The following is a 25,697-nucleotide window of genomic DNA, read 5'->3' as shown; positions in this document are numbered from 1 at the left end:
TAAATATGCTTTCACATCTGTACATGTACTTAAATATGAGTTCATTTCCGCACCATATATTTATCCATCAACTACTTGAAGGCGATGATCGCACACATTTTTTCCCCTTCAGGTTAGCTATAAAAGATAATGGAAAACAAGTAAAGATAATAGTTAACAAACAAAAACACAGTTTGTTAAAATCATCTATGTTTATCAGACAATTTTGATGTAATATTTAAGAAAAAGTGTTATTAGCTAAATACATCTTTATAAAAAAAAACATTACTCCCAAAATAAGTGTACGTCCCCAGTGTTAGATTGGAATAGTTTTTTCATGAATATATATATATATAGGAAGATCAACAACGAATACACTTGAATGATTTATTCTTAGCTTGATAATTTTCACCTGTATTTGGACTTACAATGTCAACATTTGAATATCATAGCGGCGACAACAGTATAAAACGCATCATGTTTTATTATTAGGCGACACCACTTCGAACTTGTCTGCATGCCATATTTTCTCAGACTCAATTTATGGAAACTGCCTGAATAAGTTTGTGAAAATATTAAACATCCCGAATGAAGATCCCTCAAATAAAACAATTTTCAACTTCATACTTTGACTGAACACAATGTCTTTGGGAGCACAAGCGTAGAATACAGGCTTTCAAGTAAAAGTATTGTTGATTTGGAAAATTTGTTTTACACATAATCGATTAATGTGTCTTGTAATAGTTATTCTAACGACGCAATTGAAATTACCCGACAAGTCATTACAAAGAAAGATTTATTTTAAATGTAATAACTAACTATTGCATTCAACAACCACTTCCGGCAATTGTCCGCCATGATTATACTTATTTAGTTGTCATTAATACATTGAGTACGTTTCAAATAAATCAAATGAATATATCATTAAACGCACACAATGAGAATCATTGATGGTATGATGCACTTTATACATGCATTAAGATCCTACCTGCCGTATCATAATATTCTTCATCTCCGCATGATAAGTTCCCGATTATACTTGCTGTGTCATCTGAAATGTATGGACGTATAAAACATGGATTACACAACGTAAGTTTTCATGAACCAAGGATTTACGATGGAGATTATAACATTATGCTTACCGGTTTGTAGAGGTACTTACACGTTGCCTCATGATTAGACCAGATTTTTTTGCTCAATGTTCATATGTTTATAATAATTTGTGAAATTAACTGACGGTTAATGGCGACATTTTTAGTCATATCTGAGTTAAAAAGTAAACATACAACAAAACTGCAAATACTATAAATACGTACATATTACTTGTAAAACGCATGCATGTATTTCACACAGGTTTGATAAAAGCTTTAGAAATTGGATATACATGGTTGAATAAGAATAAGTGATTTAAAAACAACTTATAAACACTGATTTGTAAATAACTTGAGTCAATTGAGAGGTTTAGAGCTCCTTGCAACCGCTTTAAATATGCTATAATAGTGTCTCGCCTTCTGATGCCAATACATTTTTTTTGTATTGGTGTGGTTCATGCCTTTTCCAATTGTTGATGTCATAATTAATTTAAAGGCATTCTTGATTTTGCAACGGCATTTTTAATTAGTATATAAGTAAAACAGGTAATAGGCAATCTACTTATTTTGAGATAGTTGGCAAAGTCCTTGCATAATCAGCTAACCTTTGTGTTGATAACTGTCGAGGGGCATAGTACATGTACTACACGAGAGACATATCTTCAGCAACATTTCTAACTCACATTATAAATGCGGAATAATAACTGAGCCGTGAATGATAGATTTTTAATGAGAATGTGTACCCATGATTGCATGCAAAATGCACATTTTTTATAAATTGTAGTTTATCAAAAAGACACGTCCAAACAGAGATGGTCGAATGAATATCTACATAAAAAATGCGCATTTCATAAAGACATGCGTAACTCTTAATTAATCTTCGCCTAAGTTAGATGATAAGCATAACAATTAACCGATCGACAAAACAAGTAAAGTAACAGGCACTGACAGTCAAGAAATCAACTTTTCAATGTTATTACCATTTCATCATAGTTAACCTTTTTGCCATACGGCATATCCCCCCTAAAAAACGTTGATTATTTCTAAGACGTCCATGAATACTTTCACTACGTTACTATGGGGTGCAAACTACCTAACAAAATTATTATAACAGTTTTCTTCGTTCTCTTATCAACTCAGTTGAACCGTATCAAACTATCAGAATCTCACCATGCCTAAGGCTTGGATAGTCAGATCGAGGCGGGGAATTGTAATTCTGAACTAGAATTAAAGCAGCCATAAGCTTTTACAATATGCATGCTAAAAATGAACAGTACTTCTAATGAAATACTTTAAGTATCATATTATTTCAAAAGCTCACAAGCGGCCCAGATATCAACGTTATAATATTGTGTGATTGTTCCCCTTTGACGCTCTGACACGTGTGATTTCATCCTACAGCACATGCAAATCGCAGTATGGAAATATTATGTATGTTATTTGCATAACGTTTTCTTCTTTGGAGAATCGTATTGAAACACATATTACTTTGAATAGGTCGTGGTTATGGATTTAAAAGAGAGCAATTAGAAAAGTGTAGGCTGATCGAGAGTATTTAAACTTCACCGCGTACATCTCTTGCAACACATTTATAATACACAAGTCACAGCACACATGATAAAGATTATCTCTGCCATCTAAATTATCCGATCGAACATTTATGAAATGTATTGGTGAAAGGAATTCGAACAAGCCCGTATTGGTCAAATTATAGGTCCTCGAGGATATAAATATCAATCTGTCAAGAGATTATTGATTTTACATAAATGATACTGAACAACAAGAACATGATACTTATTCAGTGCACGTTCAATTGTGATTACCTGTTTGGTGGTTTTCACTGAAAGATAGTGTTTTTTTTCATTTATGAACTATTTATTTGTTTTTGATATTGCTCTTTAAAATGATGATTCATTGAAGTGTGGATAAGTTTGAATTAAATTTTAGGAGGTTAAGAACAATATTAATGTGTACATATTCCAAATTGTGACGGAATATACTGATACACGAACATGTATGCAAAGGTCCACTTCAAGTGACAGATTGAGTGACCTATGCACACACAACTGAAGTACGATATGCGAGGCACAATAATCAAAGAATGTGCAAAGACCAACGAAAATAGTTATTATCTCTCTAAAGTAACTAAAACTGCTAGTGTAAACGGAATAAGCTTAAGGTAAGATTCAGTAAACACAGCGCTTTTCGGAAAAGACAAAAAACCTTAGGAATATCATATGTATAGCGACTGAAATCAAGTCTTAGAATTCACAACCATATGCAACATGTACCTGAATAATATGATACAGAAACGACTATAAAACAAAATACCGTCGGTAAAACGACCATAAGAAATACTAGTGTGCATTAATATAATCGACGTAGAGGATATACGACCTAATTAAGCCAATATTTATCAATATAAAAGCTGTATGATTGAGGAACATTTCCTTTCACGACTTTGTTTTAAAATTAATGCGACACTTACAATTGTGAATAATCCCATTACGATTCATATTGCGGCTTAAAGGGGCCTTTTCACAGATTTTGGCATTTTTTTAACTTATTCATTAAATGCTTTATATTGATACATGTAAACATTGGATCGTAAAAGCTCCAGTAAAAAATCAAGAAAAAAATTAAAAAAGGGAAAAGAACATTGCCCGGAGCAGGTTTCGAACCAGTGACCCCTGGAGTCCTGCTAGAGTCCTGAAGTAAAAACGCTTTAGCCTACTGAGCTATTCCGCCGAGTACACCTTCTTGACGTATTTTATACCTTATATAAGCAATCTTCGTAGTTTCACAAAATTTAACGACAAAAACAGAACTCTCCAAATTATTCAATCGTTTCGCGTTGCAACGCTTTATAATTTTTAGGTTTTAAAATCGTCAAAAGATGCATATAATGGCTATATTAGAGCATGGTTAATGTTCAGTATTACTGTTTCCTCACAAATATCATAACTAAAACGAAAACTTACGAATCTGAAACAACTTTTTTCAATTTTGTCAATTTACCAAAGCGTGAAAAGATCCCTTTAAGTGACGCCTCAGTCTATCAACTAATTTAAGTAAACCGTATACCCCCGCAAAGGCTCATTTCAAGCAGAAGAGCATAAGTAGATTTTTTTCCATAATGGTGCCGTAAAATTCTGCACGTTTATTATTAAATCAATTGTCTTATTTCAACGGCTTATAACTCTGCAACAAATATTTTGAGAAAAAAATCAATACGGTCTTTCACTTTAATACGAACAATGTTCCAGTAAATTTTGGTTTTGATACACAGACAGCTGAGAAATTAGTTCGCGATACAAAGCACACATGTACAATTATGAACTATAAAATTCCAAACATTACCAGTGCAATAAAAATCGCGATATACACGCAAATTACATCTTGCAATTATACATAGTAAAAACAACGCATCTGTAAAGTTTCATGTTGACACTTAGAGAACTAAAAGATAGGTTTATGAACAACATTCCCAATATTTTGCAATGTTCAGGACACTTAACTAAGAATTTCACGACATACACGAACATACGTAGTTCACCATAACCAAGAACGAACCATATATCCTTTAAGTTTCATGGTTATTCCCAGAACAGAAAACACTGAAAAACGACTTCATGACACAAAGTTCACATGTATAATGATGTTATTATCCAAAATGTGCACATATGTCTGAAAAGAACATCGCGACAAACATGCAAACTACATCTCTCAAGTATACATTGTATGAACCTCATATCGTTTAAATTTTATGCTGGCCGACAGAAAACTGAGAGAAACGTTCAATACACAAAGTAGACATGTGCATATTTACAGACCAACCGACCGACCGACTCAAAGATCGACTGACAGACCGACTGACAGGGCGATTCCAGTACATCCTGCACAATCTTCGTTTGAACGAGAATAATTAGCAAATAATGTCTAAATCAGAGACACGTAACGCACTTAAATCTTGAAAAATATTGAAAGGGGCATTCTTACGGGTCGAACTACATAAAGAAGTAAGCTTTATGTTAACCTTTTAACGAATTAACATCCACGCATGTATTCTCGTGTTGCTATCTTTCTTATATGTTTTGTGTTTGAAGCCGTCGATCACTGAGAATATTATAATTAATTGACCATGAATAAAATAGTGCACTATTTTCCTACGGAGGAAGGCAAATAGTGCGTCATATATTAATTCATTGGAACAGCGCATTCCATTTTTACAAAGTAAACAGACAAACAGGGTTAATCACTCTGATATATATTTTATATTATTAAAAGCTCTCTCTGGATTGATCAGCAATTCGCGTAACCGAAGCAACACTGAGAAGTGATGAAGGTGTGCTTGTTCGCAATTTAAGAAGTTATATTCTATATTATCATTTACTCTCCAATTCTAACAACATCTGCATAAATAAAACCTTAAATTTAGATATACATACAACCCCCAGCCCTAAAAATGGATATGTGTTGCATACATGTTTGGCTGATAAGCCTTTTATGCAACAATGCCAGTTAACCAATCCATTTTGTATTTAAAAATCATTGCAAGTAAACTTAGTCAATCTAAACAATCCAAACAGTATGTTTGTAGCTTTCCATTCAATGTTTTTAATGTAATCTACGGACTAATCTATAATCATCTTATATTGTTTAAATTCTGCGTTAATGTGTTCAACTCTCTTTGAAAATCTTCGATAATTTTATCTTATTCTAAATCGAACTTAGAATTGCTAATAATCAAACCTTTTGGTTTGTCATTTAATGACGAATTTGGTTTGTTTTAACGCACAATTGTCTGTTAGTTTAAACCCTCACTTATGATGCAAACCGATTGAAAGTTATGTTATTATAGTGAGATTGTTGAGGTCTATCTGAACAAATATATCCCGCGGCAGCTTTAATCATAAACTATGCCCCGTTGACTTTCTTTTAGAAAAATAACAAAAACTATTTGATAAAGAGCATACTCTTATTTATTCTTTGTCTTTATTGCTATTACTGACTATTAAATTTCAAGCTGTTAGCATTAACACCAAATACTTATTACACTAAATCGACTCGGTAAGTTAACATGGGCATACTCTACAAAATGTGATAACGATGTTATGAAATATAGCACAAACGACCGCGACACCAAAACACATACCGGTAGGCTTCAATTTGTGTTAGGGCGCCCCCAAAGTTTTTGCCACGAGTTATTCATTGCAACTGTGTTGTTGTTAATAAAATTAACCTCGTGAAATCACAATTCGACAGCAGTTAAACATATAGCAGTCCTGCTTTTCAATGTAATGACCATATACATGTACTACTCAAATATTGTAAGCAAGCCGGAACAGCAGAATGTTATTTATCTGAAGCGCAACAAAACCAAGTATGATATGCGTCTCGTCCGTTTATTTCTTGCACTAAAATATTAAGAGATTATGCGCCAGAAGTATATTTACAATATCTACGTAGTGTGAACTAGTGTGTATGAAATATGTTTAATTTGCTAAATATTGTGTATAAAAACACTGAAGCATCAAAGACATGTCTGTTTGGAGTTTAAAGGAATTATGTCAAGGACTATATTATTGTTTACATGGCAATCTTCATGTTATGTTTTTAAATAAATGCAATTTACAACAACATATTCATTAAGTTGATCAAATATCAGATAATCATGTAATGTGAAATTTAAAACAAACATTACATGTAATAATGAATTTTGTGTCTGTTGTTTTTTAATTACATGTACGTCACTCTTCTATTTCTCAACTTGCGAATTCGATTTTAAGGCAATATCAATACACACAAATATATCCCCTAACCTTTAGGCTTGACATCTTTTGCACAGTATAGACAGAATTTCGAGCCACATGACCTCCTCTTTCCAACGCCTGCACACGACATGTTAAATCTGTTTAAACTGTAAAAAATAAGAAATAACCCATGATTTATATATATTACGATAACTTTTTACTAATGCCCTGACAATCCTTCAAGTTAGACGAATGACACAATTAATACAAGACAATATATGTAAACAAGTATTGAAACTTTTTCAGAAGATAAATTCTTAGTACCTTTATCGGGCGTGTTGATTTTTTAATTCTTGGATGATTTAAACGGCGATTTTTTTTTATATCATTATTGCATTTATCAACCACTCAAGTATATGCTGCACAATCTGTGATGATTAACATCTTTCCATAATATCAAAAATAAAACTGTTAAAGAAGTGTCATTTTACGACAAAATGTTATGAATAATTCTTAAGGTTTATCTTTCTTAGGAAGAATGCACTATGTGATTCACTACTGATAAGTATTGTATATAATGAATATGTACACGTGTTGTTATTTATCCTGTCAATTTTATTTACACGTTTGGTTCCGTGAATTTAGATTTCTAAGGGAGAAAAGATGTGACAGTATACGATCGTTTATTCAAGGCTGAGATATTCATCTTTGATAGTATGTTGCATGAATTTTCGTTAACATACTATTTCTTATAATGTTCGAAGAATCTAAGGTCCCATATGCGAAATGACGACTGAACAATCTATGGTCCGAGATACGCGTAGCATATTATTTCACCATCGTGGATTAAATCCCAATATTTATTTCAACGTAGTTTGTCTTTTTTAAGGACGCTTCTTGTTATTCATAAAAAGACTATCCTGTCATATCCGATGCAACAGCGAGTCATATAACTTGATTTGCCTTTAAAAAAATTATCTTTAATATCACAAGATCGAAGTCTAAAGTGCGATAACAAGACAACTTAATGTAATTGTAGTAGTTTCTAAGTATGCTATGACAAACTCGTAATGGATACGGTGTTCCCATAGCGACCGGGAGGTCACGGGTTCGAACCACATTATGGGAGCGTTCTTAAGATCTCCCCCAAAGACACCAAGTAATGGATTTAGACCCAGAAAACGAACTCGAGAGAGCATTTCAATAAGCATGAGGTTTACGATGCAATCGAGCTAAAATAAATAGGTTTAAACTAAACCTGATATGCCCACAGGCAATTTTCTTTTTTTAATCTGATAAATTCAGCAAGTTAACGTGTTTATGACTGCGTGTCATAAACATCTGCATGCTTTGCAAAGATCATAAGTTGCAAGGGTTTATGATGTCCTATATAGAAATTTGCTCTCAGTATCTAATACCTTTGCCATATGGTCCACACATGACTAGAGATAACGATATTGACAGTATCAATGCGAGAGTCGCCAAATGTCGTGATCACTGATACCCGTTTTGCAAATGTCCCTGTTTGATAGCTTTGTAGCACGTAAACATGCGTGTCACTAATTCGCACATTTATCGCTATGTTGTTGAATTTGGGGTAGCGAAAATTTTATATTTAAGGGGCCTTTTCACAGATTTATGCATGTATTGAAGCTTGTCATTAATGCTTTATATTGATAAATTTAAACATCGGACCTAAAAATCTCCAGTAAAAGAAAAACATGAATACAATTATAAAAAGCAAAAAAAGAAACCCTCAACTGGGCTCGAACCACTGACTACTGAAGTCCTGGAGTAAAAAGTCTCCCGTCTAAACAACTCGACCATCCGTGCTCATACTATGATGGCATGTATTTTTACTTATATAAGCAATCATCGAAGTTTCACAAAATATAACGACAACAACAGAAATTTCCAAATTATTGAATCGTTTCGCGTTGCAATGCTTTATAATGTTCAGGTTTTCAAATCGTCAAAATATGCATATAATTGATATTTTAGAGCATAGTAAATGGTCAGTATTACTATTTCCTCAAAAATATCATAACTAAAACGAAATTTTGCGAATCTGAAACAACTTTTTTAAATTTTGTCCATTTACCAAAACGTGAAAAGGCCCCTTTAACTGTTTTACCGTTTCTGTCGAAACACTCGATTAAAAATTGCTTATTATCGCACAAGCAATTGATGTTACTTTGAATTATTTATTTTTATGTATTTCAAGTAAATAAATATATTTCGTGGCCTATGAAATAAACACGTGCATACGTTCTCATGTACCAATGAATAAATTTGAACAAAAATATTATTTAGTTAAAAGTCATGCAATTTAGTCAATTATGCATCTTGACTTTTACTCAGATCATTTGACCATCGTTTTTATTGGTCATGGTATACTGTACCACATAATATCGCGTACCTCGTTCAGAAAATCATTTGGAATATCATGTGAGAATATAATAACATATTTATGAGCAAATAACAGCAGTGTTTAAGTTTTAAGAAAAGACGACCAAGCATATATATAATATTGAATTATCAACAGTATTTCCGTTGAGTATTCAGCTGATAAAACAGACTCAATTAGATTTGAGCAATCACCGTCTTATTAAAGTGTTTCATCTGATCGTGTAAGATAATTGTTAATACTTTGTCTTGCGAATAACTGTAAAAAAATCAAGTATTCCATGAACTTTTGACAAATGTCTTTATACAAAAAGAGGCAGGCTTGATATATTTCTTTTAAAACTGGTAATCTAGTAAAATCGAAATTACCTTGGCAGTTTCTTTATATAAACGTAAGTTACGGTTACGATATGATTTTGTGTTCAAATGACAGTAATACGAGTGTACACATATGCATTGCGGCGTATGATTTTTATAAAACTAAAACAAAGAATATAGAAGGTAACATAGATACCTGAAATGCCTCTTGGGATGATCTGTAATGAATGTGATTTACAGTGTCCTCCTGATCAATATCTAATGAAATCGTTTAGCGCGCATACAATTTGATGAGCTAGAAATCACGTGATCAAATTTTACACGAGTGTGATGAATTGATAAAAACTATAAAGCAATCAGTAAAATCTTACAGGGCCGCACGAATTGCATAGGTTATTGGTTTACTTTCTTTTCAATTGTTTTATACTCGAATGTGTTTGCTTGTTGGTGCACAAACACAAACACAAAACGACATAAAGGTTCTGAATGCGCCGTTAGGTTTGAACATGTAATTGATGTTCATCTATTTGCTTTCTATTGGAATATATCTTCAATGATCCATCAACGCTAGATTAAGGTAGCAATCCATGTATTGTTTATATTAATACAAAAAGCATAATTTTCAATGTTTTTTTTATGCCCTTTGGCTGTGCATATGTTAAACCAACAATAGAGCCACGATGGACCCTGATATTGTGAGCTAGTTTTTAGTACTCGTGACGCGTGTTCATAGATGAAATTGATATTGTCAAAATATTTGTTAAACAAGTTAAATTATCGAATATTAAGGTAAATTTTGCGATCGAATTTATGCTTACTGGTAATGCCTACTGGAGTAAATAAGCGGGTATGTTAGTCTTTTTTATACATCGGTAATTTGGGAAAAATCTTTGTTGAACTTTTCACTTCCTCGAAATTAATACAACAAATATAATAGATTATTGACATATTAACCGTCTCTAGTTCTGCAACATCTTAACGTATTGACTTTATTATTTCAGCAAATATTTCGAGATAAGCTCATTAAAGATGTCAAAACACGTAAATGAATATAGAAATAACCTGTTTTCAGACATAACTAAAAAATAAAAGTACATTGACATCGGTTTCAAGAAAGTTTGTTTCCAATGTTTTATTCTCAAATATTTAAACGATTTTAATTATGTTGAGTGTCATTGCATATGCGTGCTTCAGATATAGAGTACTCTACATTTGATAAAGTCGGTCCGTGTTTCAGGTCTCCAGCGATTAACAATCTTAAAGTTAGGTCAAAGTGTTGATTTAAGCATTGTCAACTAATCGCTAAATATCATTGCCATTGATATGATACCAGATTTCAAATTTATACCTACTTCGAGTGAGCTTTAACGGGTTTATCGTCAAAACGTACATACACTATCCGTAGTAAGCCACATTGACAAACACGCTTTTTAATGCATTTGCACAAGAAATAAAATGAAAATTGCAATCGCAATAAGCCAGAAAGCATAGCGTTAAGTAATAACCACGGTATGTTTAAGATACGACCATAACTATCAAGGACACTGATGTTGCCGCATTCGATCCAAATCCGCCTTCATTTCATTTTCTTTTTCGGTTGTGAAACGCATGCCCTAGAATAATATAGGCCATCATACTCATTGCCGTTCTGCCTTCTTCCTTTCTTCTATCTTAAGCCTCGTGTCCACAAGAGATTAAAAGAGTTTTGGGCTTGAATTTCATCATATGGACGTGCTTGGAAAAGTTTCCGATAAAATTTGCTGAATTTTGGTAGGGTAAGTGAATCAAGTTATATAATTGTTTAAAGGCATTTTTGAAATAAAATAGCTTTTGGTATATGCAAAAGAGGTATATCATGTATGCTAGAAAAATCCTGGTAATTATTCTTCAGGATTTATTGAAATATGGCTAATTAAAGTCGGCAATGCAGGGATTTGTCCCCTTCGTAGCACTTTATTTACAAATTTCTTTAAAGGTATGCAAGTGAAAAAGTTTTTTCACCGAAAATGATATCAACCAATGTCCCCGAGTAACATATCCGCCAGGGTTTCTTTAAAAAAAATCGTATATGTGGAGATTTTCGACTTTACATTCAACATGTTGATGAAAAAATGATATGACCCGGTGCAGTGCCAAAGATGTCAAGATATGACAGGAGTGCAGTTTATTTATAAATTTAAAAGCTCACAAAATTTCCCCGTTTTAACCCATATAGTGATTTTAATTGATTTAATTGATCTATGGCTAGCACAGATAGGTTATTTTTCAATGTGTTTGGTAAGTTTATGTTTTCTTTTTTCTTGGACGTACGCAAATGTTCATTTACATGTAAGTGAACAGCTCTTTGCTGTTTAAACCCGGATGAACGCCCCCACTCTTGCTTAGATGATAAATACATGTATGGCAGTTTAATACATTTGGATTATGTTGGTTTAAGGTCTTGTTGCTTCAAATTGCTGTAAGTAGAGATTTTAAGCAAGGTTTGAGGGTTTTCGCAATACATCAATATCATTTGTTAAAAGGCTTCGTTCTTAAACGATTTCTTGTGAAAGCGAAATTTAACGTGTTTTTAGATATCGTGTGTATCTAATGGTGAACCAAACACTAATGCGTCATGTTATGACACTTTGCCATCAACATTATCGCGAGTTGTTTTCACAAATACATTCATGTTATATTGTTATCATTAATATAAACGCTCTCGCTTCGTGGAAAGATTGTTGTGTACATCTAATTCTAAAATTAGATCGTATCTGATGTATATGCTATTGACATAATTATGTTAAACATTCGAATCTAAGCATTTATTGCGATTGTTCATAGTAATTTGTTGTAAACTTTGTTCACACTTCTACACCGTAATACAATATCAGATGTCCTTACTGACCAATTATGTATCGCACAATTATTTCAGCATGTAACGAGTGAATAAACACTTAACAGAACAGAACAGAACAGAAAGTTTATTCATATTACTTGAACATTTCCAGTTCATCGTTACATATACATAACTGACAATATATAAACAATCAGCACACGCATAGTAATGCGAGTGACCAAAATAGTACATAAAAAGGTGTTAAAAATGCACTTAGGCCATCATTTTACTCAACGTTTGCATTCAATTTATCAGTTCTCATTTTAACAGCAGTTTTACAATATATCGCGAGCTTATTTAGGACTTTGGTTTTAGTATTTGTTAACAAAAGAATAAATTTGTGCATAATAGGTAGGTTATAATAGAATGTGTCAATATACATTTTTCTTAACCATGGTATAGTAACCAGCGTTCTAGTTTAGCAGTGCAATAATCTACCCTACGGGTAATAACACATTTTACTTTTAACAAACTGTTCTTGAGGTATACAATCGCTACTTCATTTAAGGTATGCTCTATATATGAACATGCACAGAACAGTATAGTTTACCTTTACATACAAGGCATCTCATAAAATAATAAACGTAACACCTGATTTCGACATTTGAGTCGCTCTTTTGTTAAAACGTCTTCAAGTCTGATTGCTTACATCATAGATTTACATGCATTTAATAAATGTGCGATTGATGCTTATACATCCGCAAAAGGGATTCGTCACACTGGTTTTACTTCTACTACTGTCCTGCTTTTGCCAAAAAGTGCCATGTTGAATAAGACTCTTTTGAAAATCAATCATTTAATAATACCTTAACACAATATTATTGTATGTCTGAATACATTATTTTGTTTTATGTATTCCGACATCCCTACAATCAAGAAATAATTACTTTAGTATATATGTTTTACAACATATACAAACATCTGTGAAGGCATTAAAACATACGTACAATTTTAACAAAGTTTGGCTGCCGATATCAAAAATATATCTAATATTCAGAATGTTCACACACATTTAAAACATGCATTTAGGCGTATGCCATTTATCGAAACGGTGAATGTGTATCATTTGTACTAAAGTTGTTTGACAGTATACACGTTTCTATTTACTTGAGTACTAAATAAAAGAAAATTACCATGATTATTTATAATAGAAAAACCGGTTATCACATAGTACCAGCTAAAGCAGGGTATTTAAGATATGTAATCTCGTGACGTTCAGTTCGGACGACGTTCTTAATACAAAATAAATCATGTACGTATTGTGATTATTTAAACTGAAACTTAAAGGAGTACTGATGTTCACATTCAAGTTATTATAATTACATTATTTAGGTTTTTTGGATATGTGTAGTGGTAAGAAAAATGAAATAATATGTTTAACTTAAGCTTATGTATCGCATCCTGATGAGCACGCTGGATACTTTATGCTCTATTCCGGCTTTCCTGTTTTGATTAAGGTGATGCGTTGATCTAAGCGTGTCGGTATCGCCGTTTATGTATATGTTCACATTTGTTTTGAAATACCGTTGATGATGTATTATTCGTATGTTTACAATGGTTAAATAAGTAACGAATACATTTGAATACTTAAGTATTGCCTCGTATACACATTCCTAATAGTGCACTTACTAGTGTAACGGTGGTATATAGTTGTGTGTTATCTAATCAGCTAGATATTACAAATGATAGCTCCTGTATGCGTATTTTAACAATATACGTCCTCGCACGATTTTAGATGTTGCCCGAGCGCATAACCAGTCCATTTAATACGAATGAGCGGCAAGAAGTGAACGACTAGCTTCGTTGCATCAGGTAACATATCAACTCTTCTTTGATAATTTTATAACAAACAAGAAATCATTTTGTTGTGTCTAATCGTTTAACTTAAAATAAAAAGATCACACGAATTTATTAAAATTTTTAAAATAAAAGTTTCGTGTGGATTTTCGTCATGCTGTGATTTTGTCATAAGAGTTTTTTGGTTCGCATATCTTTTTATTTTAGGATTTTGAAATATATTCAATTATATTCATATGTTTCAAATATATGCAATAAAATACATATGTTGCACAACTAAAGCTGTTAGAAATTCATGCATATACATATAAAAGCTTATCTTTAAAAAGTGTTATGTTAATGATAAATACAGAACTCAAACGAATACATTTATTACTCACGACCATCACTGCCATTACTGTCACCCTCTATGGTGTTACAATATTTGGAACCGATCTGTAAACTGCCCCATTATTATTAAACTAAATACACAAGTTAAGTTGATAACTGTAGCTTATTGTGTCAATGCACTTTATTTCTAGCTTGCTCACAACCCAAACGACAATATGGATCCGCAAAAGGCAAGTACATTTGTTGTTTTTGTTCAGTTTTTATCTCTGAAAAGTCTGTCGAGAGAACACTAGTTTGTCGTTCATTCTTATTTGCACATGAGTAAAAAAAAATTACACATGTTTTGATATTTAAATATTATACTTTTATCGTCCGTTGAATATACAACATGATTCCATACGTGTTTATATCTGAGATAAGTTTAATTACTATGTTATATAAAACATATTATTAATAATAATACTGTAATTCCTCATAGACTCATTTTGCATGGCAAATGCCTGTCATTCGAATGTCATATACGAACCTAAGTTTAATACATATAGATATGTTAGTTGAGGAACCGCAATTGTGATAGAAATATTAAATTATATTAAAGGAAACAAATACATGATTAACTGCTATCATGTTTTGTTTTATTGTTATGTTCGTGCAATATGTAGTAAATCTAGAAAATCGTAAATATATATTACATATTTATTTGTCTTAATATAATATTTTTCTATATAGACGTACACTGTGGTGAGGCAGATTAAAACATATTAGACTAATAAAATTTTCCCACGTATTTCGTTACAGTGAAATGGAGTGCTTAAACTGTAAAAAGCCCACACACAAGGACTGGACATGTTGTCCATTTTGTATGGCAATACTCCCAGTTTTTGCAGACCAGTCCATTAAAAAGGGTAAGGCTCGACATTTGTTTCAAACCGGTATGATTTCTTCAAAAAAATATAAAAAGGTGAACATACGCGTTTCTTATTAAACATTTTGCAACTGCTGTGATAAAAAGTATGTATCAAACATGTATATATGTATGCTTTTTGTTTTAATAAATAACTTGGATGTAAAGCACATACCTTTGATTTATTTTAACAATATTATAGGTAAAACTCATTTTCAAAACAAGGTAATGCAACTTTTAAGGTTGCGTTCCTCTGCATTTCCTGAAAATAAAATATATATTCATAAAATATATGGGATAAAGTTTGAGTTGTGTTTGTTCTAGTTCATGTAGACTTAGCAGTATTTTAATTTTGTTCATTTGAACTTCTCCGAATCTATAGGTAAAGGAGATGTAGAAGAAAAAATGCTTCAGGTAACATATCTGCTTGGTTTCGGTAAAAGTTGCGCAAATGCGTATTTTTACGTATGTGCGCGCACTCGTTAGCTCGCAATTTATTAATCAGTCACTTCGCTTGCCATTGGAATCGTTACTATATTAATCGTCGGAAATAGATAAAATGATGTATTATTTCATTTAATAATTTATTTCTTAAATATTTACAGAAAAATGTGCTGAAGGAAGCGTCAACGAGACTAATTCAACGGGGACAGTTTCGACTGCTGCAAAACGTATTTACAATAACTCATTCTCTGCGCTTTATAGCATAGCCTTTCTCGGGTCAGGTTCGTGGAAATATTGACCGTGTGGTCAAAGTCAATTAATCCATGACTAAGAGAAACACATTTCTAAGAGAAACCTATGTACCAATGACTATAACATAACGTTTGACATTCGAGCCTTGTGTTTGTGAGATTAATGCCATCTCAAAGAGGTTGACATGTTTGCTTTAAAGTGTGTGGCAAGTGAACTTATGAATTAGTTATGATTCTAAAAACACAATGAACCTATTTATTTGGCCATGATTGTATCTAACGCCATTGGCGTGTAGAAACACTGTTTTAGATCTGTTTTCATGGAATAAGCAGACCGTGGTGTTTTTTTAAGGATCCTGGAACACTTAACGACTGGAGATTGCACCCTAGACCTCTCGGTTGCATAGCGGACACCATATACATCACGCCGATATGACTTTGAACGAAAATTGACCTAGCAATTTTAAGTCATAAACCTTGGTCATAAACGGTTCTCAACAAAGGAACATTTTATGCAAGCACTTGACAATTTAAAACCGTAATGTCTAGTTCCAAAGTTCAGCTTTTTTTGGCAAACGTAAAGTTTCAATTAAATACAAAATATACGTTTAACTACATATTATCTTGCATACCAACTTACCAAAAGACCCTAATAATGTACGTTCTTTTGACATGAATTTCATACGAATCGACATTTGTCACTTTTTTGCCTTTAACCAAGACTAAATAAGGGGTTAGCGGTAAGTTTTTATATTACACAGACGTCAGGGCGTATAAATATTTATCTATACGGGATAAACAGGTTTAAAATGATTCAATGACGTACCATATAGTGAACAACACCGCTAGACTTTTCATCACATTGTTTCAAAAGTAAAATTATCTGCATAGGTAATTAATAATCAAAGCATTTATCAGCTTTGGCTGGAATATAGTTCATCAATTTAGAAAACGATGATAATATCACAAGATTGCCGATAAGATAATAGCTATTAACCAAATTTAAATTTCGATTACAATTCTTCTGCCACATTCAAATTTGGTATAACTTATATAATTGTGTATATAATCATGAAAATGATACTTTGTTTTCTTAAAAGCCCACAAACCCTCTAAATCAACGAATATTTCGAACAATATCTCGAAAAATATAGTTAATACATTCAAAATCAATGTTCCTTATAGCAATAGACACAATTTTAACGTTAGATGTGGACAGGTAATATAGATTTTTTACAAGATAAAAGTGCTCTTTTTTGTGGGACAATATATTCAACATGTTCATATAAAAAGTTAGTGGTCGTGTCAAGTATGATAGATATCGTTGCCGAAATGACAATGGAGTATATTTTGCCAAAAAAATAAAATAAAAACAAGCATTGTGTATCTCGTTTAATCTATGTTTTAATATTTTGTTTGTCAAATACTTGTCGAAATGTACTTTTTAAGGCAAGTTAAAACTAGCTTTTAACAGTTTATACACAAGGCTTTATCGTTAACTCACATTTCCCCAGACGCGTCTATTAAATATTAAATTCATTAAGATAGAACGCAGATTACAATCAGCCCTATTCTCCTTTATCTAACAAATTTGTTTTGAAACATGCTTCATGATTATATCTTGTGAACAAGTAATTTTAACATGTAATTTTGGTTTAGTAACAGTAACCTGATATTTTTCATCTTGAAACACTTAGGATCGATAAGTAGCCTGTAATCACTTTTATTATGGGTAATAAATTGTTTGATCATAACTCCTGTACATTTTTTAGTAAATTTATTGCATGTTTTGCGGACGAACAGGAGAACTCCCAATGAATTGATTTGACAGACAGACAAATGGCAACCCAATTACCAAATGTGTATGAGATAATCATGTCTTAAGTACGTATTGACTTATTACAGATGAAGTGGTCTTCTACTTTATGTAATAGTGACGTGCCATTCGGCCTTAGTGAAAACTTAAAGGCTATATAAAATCAGCATAGTGTCCTTTATAAGTACTCTTATACCAGGTTTTATCCACGAATCTTAAATACCTTTTAGAAAAATCGCAGAGCCGAGTTTTGCGGACTTACACGTTTACGAAAGGATGGACAGCAGTCAGAATAGTATAGACTCCCCTCTATTAAAAAATCACACAACAACAAGTTGAAATATGTATCAAGTTGATTGTTCATGACAAATTACTTCAAGCGTATTAACCCATATTTTCTTTACTGTTCCCTGTTGACAAAGCGTTTGACTCAACACGACCCAGTTTGGAGCTCGAAAAAGATATAATAGCTCTACTAACAAAAAGTCATAACGAATTTAACATTGACCGGGAAACAAAAGTGGCTTCTAGAAAGTTTAGATGTATACATATTAGATTATTTGCCTGTGTTAGATTATAATTTTGAATTTGAATGACCCAATTGCCCACACGTACAAGATACTAGTTTTATATTGTTTAACGGCAGATTCGATAAACATCAGACATATTTGTTTTTTACAATTTTAAAAGTAAATTCTTACGATGTTTGACAAAACATCCTGGCAGAATGGCCAACAGTAGTTCTCATGCATTTAGTATTCATGAAAGACCAGCCAGCTCACAGATCGGGAAATTGTTGAAGCAAACTACCACATTTTTTATTTAAGACATCTAAATAATAGAAAAATATTTTAACTCAATGAAACTCAGTTTCATTTTTAAGATTTCAATATTACCATAAAAAGTAAAAACTCCAAAACTCTGGTTTCTATGTTCCAAACTATTCAAATCAAATTTGATGACATTTGAATAAGGCCGATTACGAAAAATATATTTGAAAAGTGAATTTTAACTCAGATCTGATGATTCTGACTGTGTTTTCAGTTGCCATGTTTTAACCTTTCTATGTGACGCAAAATCATACTTTCCCAAATATTCAAATGCAGAATAAGAACTCAGTGAAAATTGTTATAAACAGTATTGTCAGCGTTGAGGTTAGTCCTCAAAGCTATTTCAGAGACAAAATTGTAAGTGATGACGGAATACAATGTCACTGGAATTGTTTTTTTTAAATGAGCTTTAACTGCTGAAAGTTGTTGATAATGACATTCAGATGAGTGGATATGCATCATATTATTTTTTTTATTAAATTTACTTTCAAGAAAATATCGATTCACGACGATTAAATAATATATTTACGTTCATTTTGAAACAAAGATTTCGAACACGATTAAATTACGAAACCAATAAGCAGTTTTACACAAAATGCTTATCAAAAAGTAATATACACATACAAGAAATGCAAATAAACTGGAGTATTATAAGTCTGTATTATGACTTGTTATCACCCACTAGCATTTTGTGGTAGAAACTATTGATGTCACAATTGAACTCAATAACTAATATATGAGAAAACGGGTGTTGCTATTGTTGTTTTTGTCATTTTAGATGATGAAGCTAGCGTTGAGGAAACGGAAGTAATGAGTGCATCAATTACGCCAGATGGTATTGATATAAAATTTATGTTTATACCGCCGGCAAAGCTCTGGCGTATTTTAATTTTCAGATGCACTATGAATCACTTTTAACTAAATATTTACGAATATAGTTTATGCAACAAAGATACATGAATCTTAACAGTAGGTTACTCGTAATACACAATAAGAAATTATTCTAGGGTACATAAATCCTTCTATGCTTGGTTATACGTTTGGGCAAAAATATTGTCCAGTCTTCGTTATAGTAATAAAGAGTCAGTTGCCCTACCTTGACTGACGCAATGAAAACATAAACGTACTCAAAATAATCTTGTTCGTATAGCTTCCCCGCAAAACATGATCGAAATAACATATCGCCTTAACGTAAGGATGGACAGCAGTCAGGATAGTCCGTACTCCCATCCATTAAATAGCACACTACAACAAGCTGAAATATGCATCAAGTTGATTGTTCATGACCAATGACTTCAAGCGTATTTACCCATATTTTCTTTATTGTTCACTGTTGACAAAGCATTTGACTCAACACTACCCAGTTTGGAGCTCGAAAAAGATATAATAGCTCTACTAACAAAAAGTCATAACAAATTTAACATTGATCGGGAAAACAAATGTGGCTTCAAGAAAGTTAAGATATATACACATTTGTTTATTTGCCTGTGTTAGATTATAATCTTGAATTCAAATTACCCAATTGCCAACACGTATATGATAATATTTTTATTTTGTTTAAAGGCAGATTCAATACAAATTTGACATATTCGGTTTTTACAATTTTAAAAATAAATTCTTACGATTTTTGACAAAACATCCTGGCAGAATGGCCAACAGTAGTTCTCATGAATTTAGTATTCCTAAAGGACATTAACAGCCAGCCCACAGATCGGGAAATTGTTGAAGCAAACTACCACATTTTTATTTAACACATCTAAATAATAGAAAATTATCATAACTCAATGAAACTCAGTTTCATTTTTAGGATTTCAATAAATACCATAAAAAGTAAAAACACCAAAACTCTGGTTTCTATGTTCCAAACTATTCAAATCAAATTTGATGACATTTGAAAAAGCCACTTACGAAAAAAAATATTTGAAAATTGAATTTTAACTCAAATCTGATGACTCTGACTGTGTTTTCAGTTGCCATGTTTTAACCTTTCTATGTGACGCAAAATCATACTTTCCCAAATATTCAAATGCAGAGTAAGAACTCAATGAAAATTGTTATAAACAGTATTGTCAGCGTTGAGGTTAGTCCTCAAAGCTATTTCAGAGACAAAATTGTAAGTGATGACGGAATACAATGACACTGGTATTGTTTTTTTTAAATGAGCTTTAACTGCTGAAAGTTGTTGATAATGACATTCAGATGAGTGGATATGCATCATATTTTTTTTATGAAATTTCCTTTCAAAAAAATATTGATTCACGACGATTAAATAATATATGTAAGTTCATTTCAAAACAAAGATTTCGAACACGATTAAATCACATGGGTTTCATGCTCATGAAAAGTTACGTTACAAAATGTTGAATATATGGATACATTAAATGTTGAATATATGGACCCATTAAAGGCTTCTGCTACAAACTATTGGTCATTTCGTTTTTTAAAACAAGTGACACATTACCTTAATACAATTTTGAAACAAATACCATATACCATTTAACATACAATAGATTAAAGCTTAGGTCATCGCATTGACGTTTCTTATGATTTTTTTATATATTGAAATGGGAAAATGTTTTGCTTTTAATAAGTCAATGCATTATATCTTGATAATAAATCCATTAATATATCTGCGTTTAAACTACAAAAAAAGTTGATATATAATGTTTTAATGGACAGCTTTTAAATTAGAGATTGTTTTGACGGCTTTTATATTTAAGAAATAATATTGTGATATTGTTTGAAGTCGAATAGACCACGAACAGGCGTATGGATGCATAGGTATTAAATAATGATTCTTAAAAAGAAAAGCATTAACACTATATTTATGTTTATATGATAAAAAGAATCTAAAACAACATTTTGACTTTTTTCTACGAAAACACGTTCAAACTTTATTTTCGCGAATTCTAAATGGTATTTTTTCTGATTAGAATCATTAAAACTAAAAATTAAAAAAAACACATTAAATACAGTATTCAATTGTCTCGACACGTATAGTCAGTGAAGGATTACTTATCCCTGAGAAGTGTGTGGTAACGTTCCTTTATAAGGAAGTGCTAAAGGCGTTTGGGCTTAAACTGACGAATACAGGTGCATAACTATTGTTTAGCAATTGTCACAACCATTTTCATGATCGCACAATTTTAACTTGACAACCATATTGTTGTTGTGTTGTTTAGAAGCGGGAAAACCTTATAACTATCCAAAGTTCCGCCGTTTCTAATAAATCAATCTCTACTAATTAACTGATAAAAAATGTATTTAAACGAATCTGCGAAGTCTCCGTCAACATGCACATATATGATTTCGTTTTAACGTCTTATAGTACGCTTATTTGATTGCCGTAGTCTGTTGATGTTATTTACATATATGAAAATAAATAATACAATTTTCCAATGTGATACAAAATTACTCACGAAACATCTTGTATTTCATAATAATAATTATAATTATAGTAATAATAATAATTATTATTATTATAATTATTATTAGTAGTAGTAGTAGTAGTATTTGTATTATTATTAGTATTATTAGTAGTATTATTTTTATTATTATGTTATAACAATAATACTGATATTAATGATATTAATGATAATAATCATAGAATATATATAAGTATAATAATTATATTATTATTATTAAAAATGTTTAGACAATTCTCCATTTGTAATTACCTGCGAATGTTTTTTGAGAATTGCATTTTGCGTAATTATTACAAACAAATATGGAAATATAACATTAATGTATATTTGAAGAAGAAAAAAACAATTCATTAACACAACAATATTATGTATATAAACTTTGAACACATTCATTATGCATTTGCAATTGATTTTTATTATTTTTTTCTGACTCATCAGTAATCTTACAGGTGGAAACAAAAAAGTTTCTTATATACACAAATATTTCGGGTATAATGGCCATTTACAGAATATTGTTCGCCAACCTTAGGTCTTTGACTGACTAAGCCACATAGTTTCGGGTCTAGATAATCAAGAATAGCCTATTACTATATAAACAATATTAAAGGTCATTGACATTGATTTTCATCAGACTATTTTTCCCCAAACCGGTGAAACCATTTGGTTTTAAGAGTACCTTCGACATTATTAAAGAAACCTTAAATGCAAAATCACCTATTTCATTTAAGTCATATATTATATGTCGATAGTAAGGTTCATCAAAATAACAAAAATAAAACACTTGTGGTTCAGTATTTGAACACTGAAATAGGTCGATTTTTCTTCTCTAATTACTTACTATTTCGTAGAATGCTAGTGAGACCAAAAGATATGTTTTAAACAATTATTCAATACAAACTTGAAAAATAAAAAATAAATAAAAAAATGAAATTGAATATCGTTGTGCGTGGATACGCACTTATATTCAGAAATTGATAACTCGTGGTTGCTTAATGACATTTAACCAGATTCGAACGTACTTAGGTACTCGGTCACACTATTGGAGACGTATGTGTGGACAGAAAGCAAATGTAAATACATATGGCCAACAAAATATCGTTTCAGACGCATGACATTGTTTTGTGAATTTACACTTAAATGCAAGACAAAACATTATAGTTAAATTCAAACAATTAATGAACACTGTGAAGTTGTATTATCGTTCTAGTTCATTGTTGAAGGTATCTGACATGTATACATGTACCACTATATAATTTTGTTTCGATATTAGTTTAATACACTGAATATTTTGAACATAAATAACGGTTATCAAACATTATAAACTTAAGCAGGGTGACAAAGATATGTATTCTTATGATGTTACATTTGGACGACATTCTTGGTACTGACAACCATATGTTAGATGTATTTAAAACGACACTTGAATATGTGAATTATTGTAAAGTAACTTAAAATTAAAATTGTACAATTAATAAAACTATAATAATAGTTCGTTGTTTAGCTGTTTATAGCATCATGGTATGTTCGATCGATAGTTGCGCTTGTCAAGCCTGTAGCCGCGGCATTTACTTTAATAGGTCGGTATCGACAGAAACATACATCTACTTTTTTGGTGCTTTGGCGAAAGGCGTTATTATGTGGCATTCACTAGCGACAAGAAATTATACAACACAAATAATCTCCTTCGTATGTAAATTCCACACAATGCGGTAACCAGTGCTAAAGAAAATACATTTTTTATAATGTGAATTGTTATAGACGTTTTTCTAAAGATGTAATGGTTTTGTGTATCAGTGTAAGGATGCGTTTCATAGAAAGACATGTGGTTTAAGGGATTTGTATGTAAATCATACCATTCTGCACAGCATTTTAGACAGACTGTGTTGTCTTTTTGTTATATCCCCGTACAACCATTTTCGGATCACCTAAAGGGTTTTCTAGCATAATATATCAGCTATGCTCAAGACAGGATAATTTGGTGTTGTATGGCAAAAAAACAAACCATTTCTACAAAGCAATTAAGCTTTTTTAGTAGTTTACCAACACTTCATGGCATTTGTTCTGCTCCACATACAGAACTTTGAACAATGTTTTAATAATGTCAAACTTGACACTAGGAAATATGTTATACTCTTAAAGTGTTGTTGTAATGAATTTAAAACGTTATAACATATGATCAGATGGACGTTAACGTTTAATGTTCATTAACTGTGACGGATCTTTAAAATAAAGGGAAAATAAGTACATGTTTTTTATTCAACGTCCTGGTATACATTGTGAGTGAAGGACTTTGAGACTATAGGGTCAGTAGTTTGTGGTTATAGGGTCTTTATGAAGCCTTAATTGTGTATGTTTCTGAAACGCGTTTAGAAAAAGATAACTAACTTGTTAAAAATAGTTAACAAAAATAAAAAATAACCAGTTGTACCATTTTAATTTCTGTTTAGTATTGATGCAGATTAGAGAAGACAAGGTTTTGTTCATCAGTGTTTGTTGTTCAATACACTATTATAACGTTTAGAGCGATTCTAGGCCTCTGGCACTATCCATAGTAGCAGACAAACAATTGGTTAAAAAAGTCAAATATTTATTTTTTAATTGCTTGATTTATGAATGTTCGAATTTTGGAATGTTATCAAGATTCCAACAATCCAATAAATAATGATATTTTATACCGTTCGTATTGGTTATTTAACATTGTATAGATGTGTTGTTGCATATGTAGACAAAGTGTGTGCGCGTATACTAGCGTTGGGTTAAACACCTTATAAAATAATGTAATTCCATGACTGATCGAAAAAGGGGGTTATTGAAAATCTTGCAGTGGGGAATACATGCATGTTATGTCATATTCATGTCGATCAGTCACTGAGTATGGTAAATGACATTAAAATGTCATTTAAAAACGCTGCCTAACTTCAGTCTCTAATTACAGATAAAATATCACCAGAATTCTACGTTTCATTTTCAAAATGTTCTATAGGGAGGACCTCCAAACACCCCGAATGCAGGGGGACACCTACCCGCACTAACCCCATTCGCCACTTCGTTGCTCAATAACAATCGTTGATTGGAAAATTCGCACTCCCCTTTTCAAGTCCCTGGCGACGGGCTTGAAAATTTAAATACACGTGTAGCTCGAGTTATTTGTAAGTTCATTAACGTATCAACGTGATGTGTTATCTTTTTGGATAAACATTTCAATTGATAGCGTTTGTTTTGTCAAAGTATCGCGATATGTATCAACATGCAATGTAAGACATTGTCAAATTAAATTAAATACTAAAAAGGACGCCAACTGAACACAGTGTGACTGGGTATCATCGAAATTCATCTTACATTTTATAAAGGGATTAATAACCGTTTAGTAAAACGGTCGTATGGCTCTGAAACTTTTAAAATAGCATTTGACATAAAAACAATTCGCTAATTATTGCTAGAAAGTGCCTCAATTTGTTTAAAATGCCACACATTT

The 25,697-nt window shown here is 31.8% G+C and overlaps 1 protein-coding gene and 2 long non-coding RNA genes across 6 annotated transcripts in view; 2 read left to right on the top strand and 1 right to left on the bottom strand.

Moving 5' to 3' along the window:
* The window catches only part of LOC127853497 (T-cell-specific guanine nucleotide triphosphate-binding protein 2-like), a 62,201-nt gene that overhangs the window by 4,963 nt on the left and 31,541 nt on the right, over nt 1-25,697 (bottom strand). The window contains exons 1-3 of one of the 4 annotated variants that reach the window (XM_052388052.1): nt 9,744-9,864; nt 6,893-6,990; nt 968-1,030 (exon numbers count right to left, since the gene is read on the bottom strand). In XM_052388052.1, the coding sequence (XP_052244012.1) occupies nt 968-1,030; nt 6,893-6,974 (145 nt within the window). In that variant the 5' untranslated portion in view covers nt 6,975-6,990; nt 9,744-9,864. Of the gene's footprint in view, nt 1-967; nt 1,031-6,892; nt 6,991-9,743; nt 9,865-25,697 lie in introns of those variants that run through there. The other 3 variants (XM_052388053.1, XM_052388054.1, XM_052388055.1) reach the window with 3 other exon arrangements.
* LOC127853500 (uncharacterized) lies at nt 1,004-14,786 on the top strand. The gene is made up of 3 exons (XR_008036638.1): nt 1,004-1,068; nt 14,161-14,237; nt 14,744-14,786. It is a non-coding gene; the product is annotated as an uncharacterized LOC127853500 (long non-coding RNA).
* LOC127853499 (uncharacterized) lies at nt 15,353-17,905 on the top strand. Its single transcript, XR_008036637.1, has 3 exons — nt 15,353-15,457; nt 15,839-15,870; nt 16,062-17,905. It is a non-coding gene; the product is annotated as an uncharacterized LOC127853499 (long non-coding RNA).

The sequence above is a fragment of the Dreissena polymorpha genome, chromosome 12 (genome assembly GCF_020536995.1).
Source record: "Dreissena polymorpha isolate Duluth1 chromosome 12, UMN_Dpol_1.0, whole genome shotgun sequence".
In the NCBI taxonomy this organism is placed as follows: domain Eukaryota; kingdom Metazoa; phylum Mollusca; class Bivalvia; order Myida; family Dreissenidae; genus Dreissena; species Dreissena polymorpha.
The sequence above is the reverse complement of the archived record's forward strand: the minus strand, read 5'-3'. Positions and strand labels throughout refer to the sequence as shown.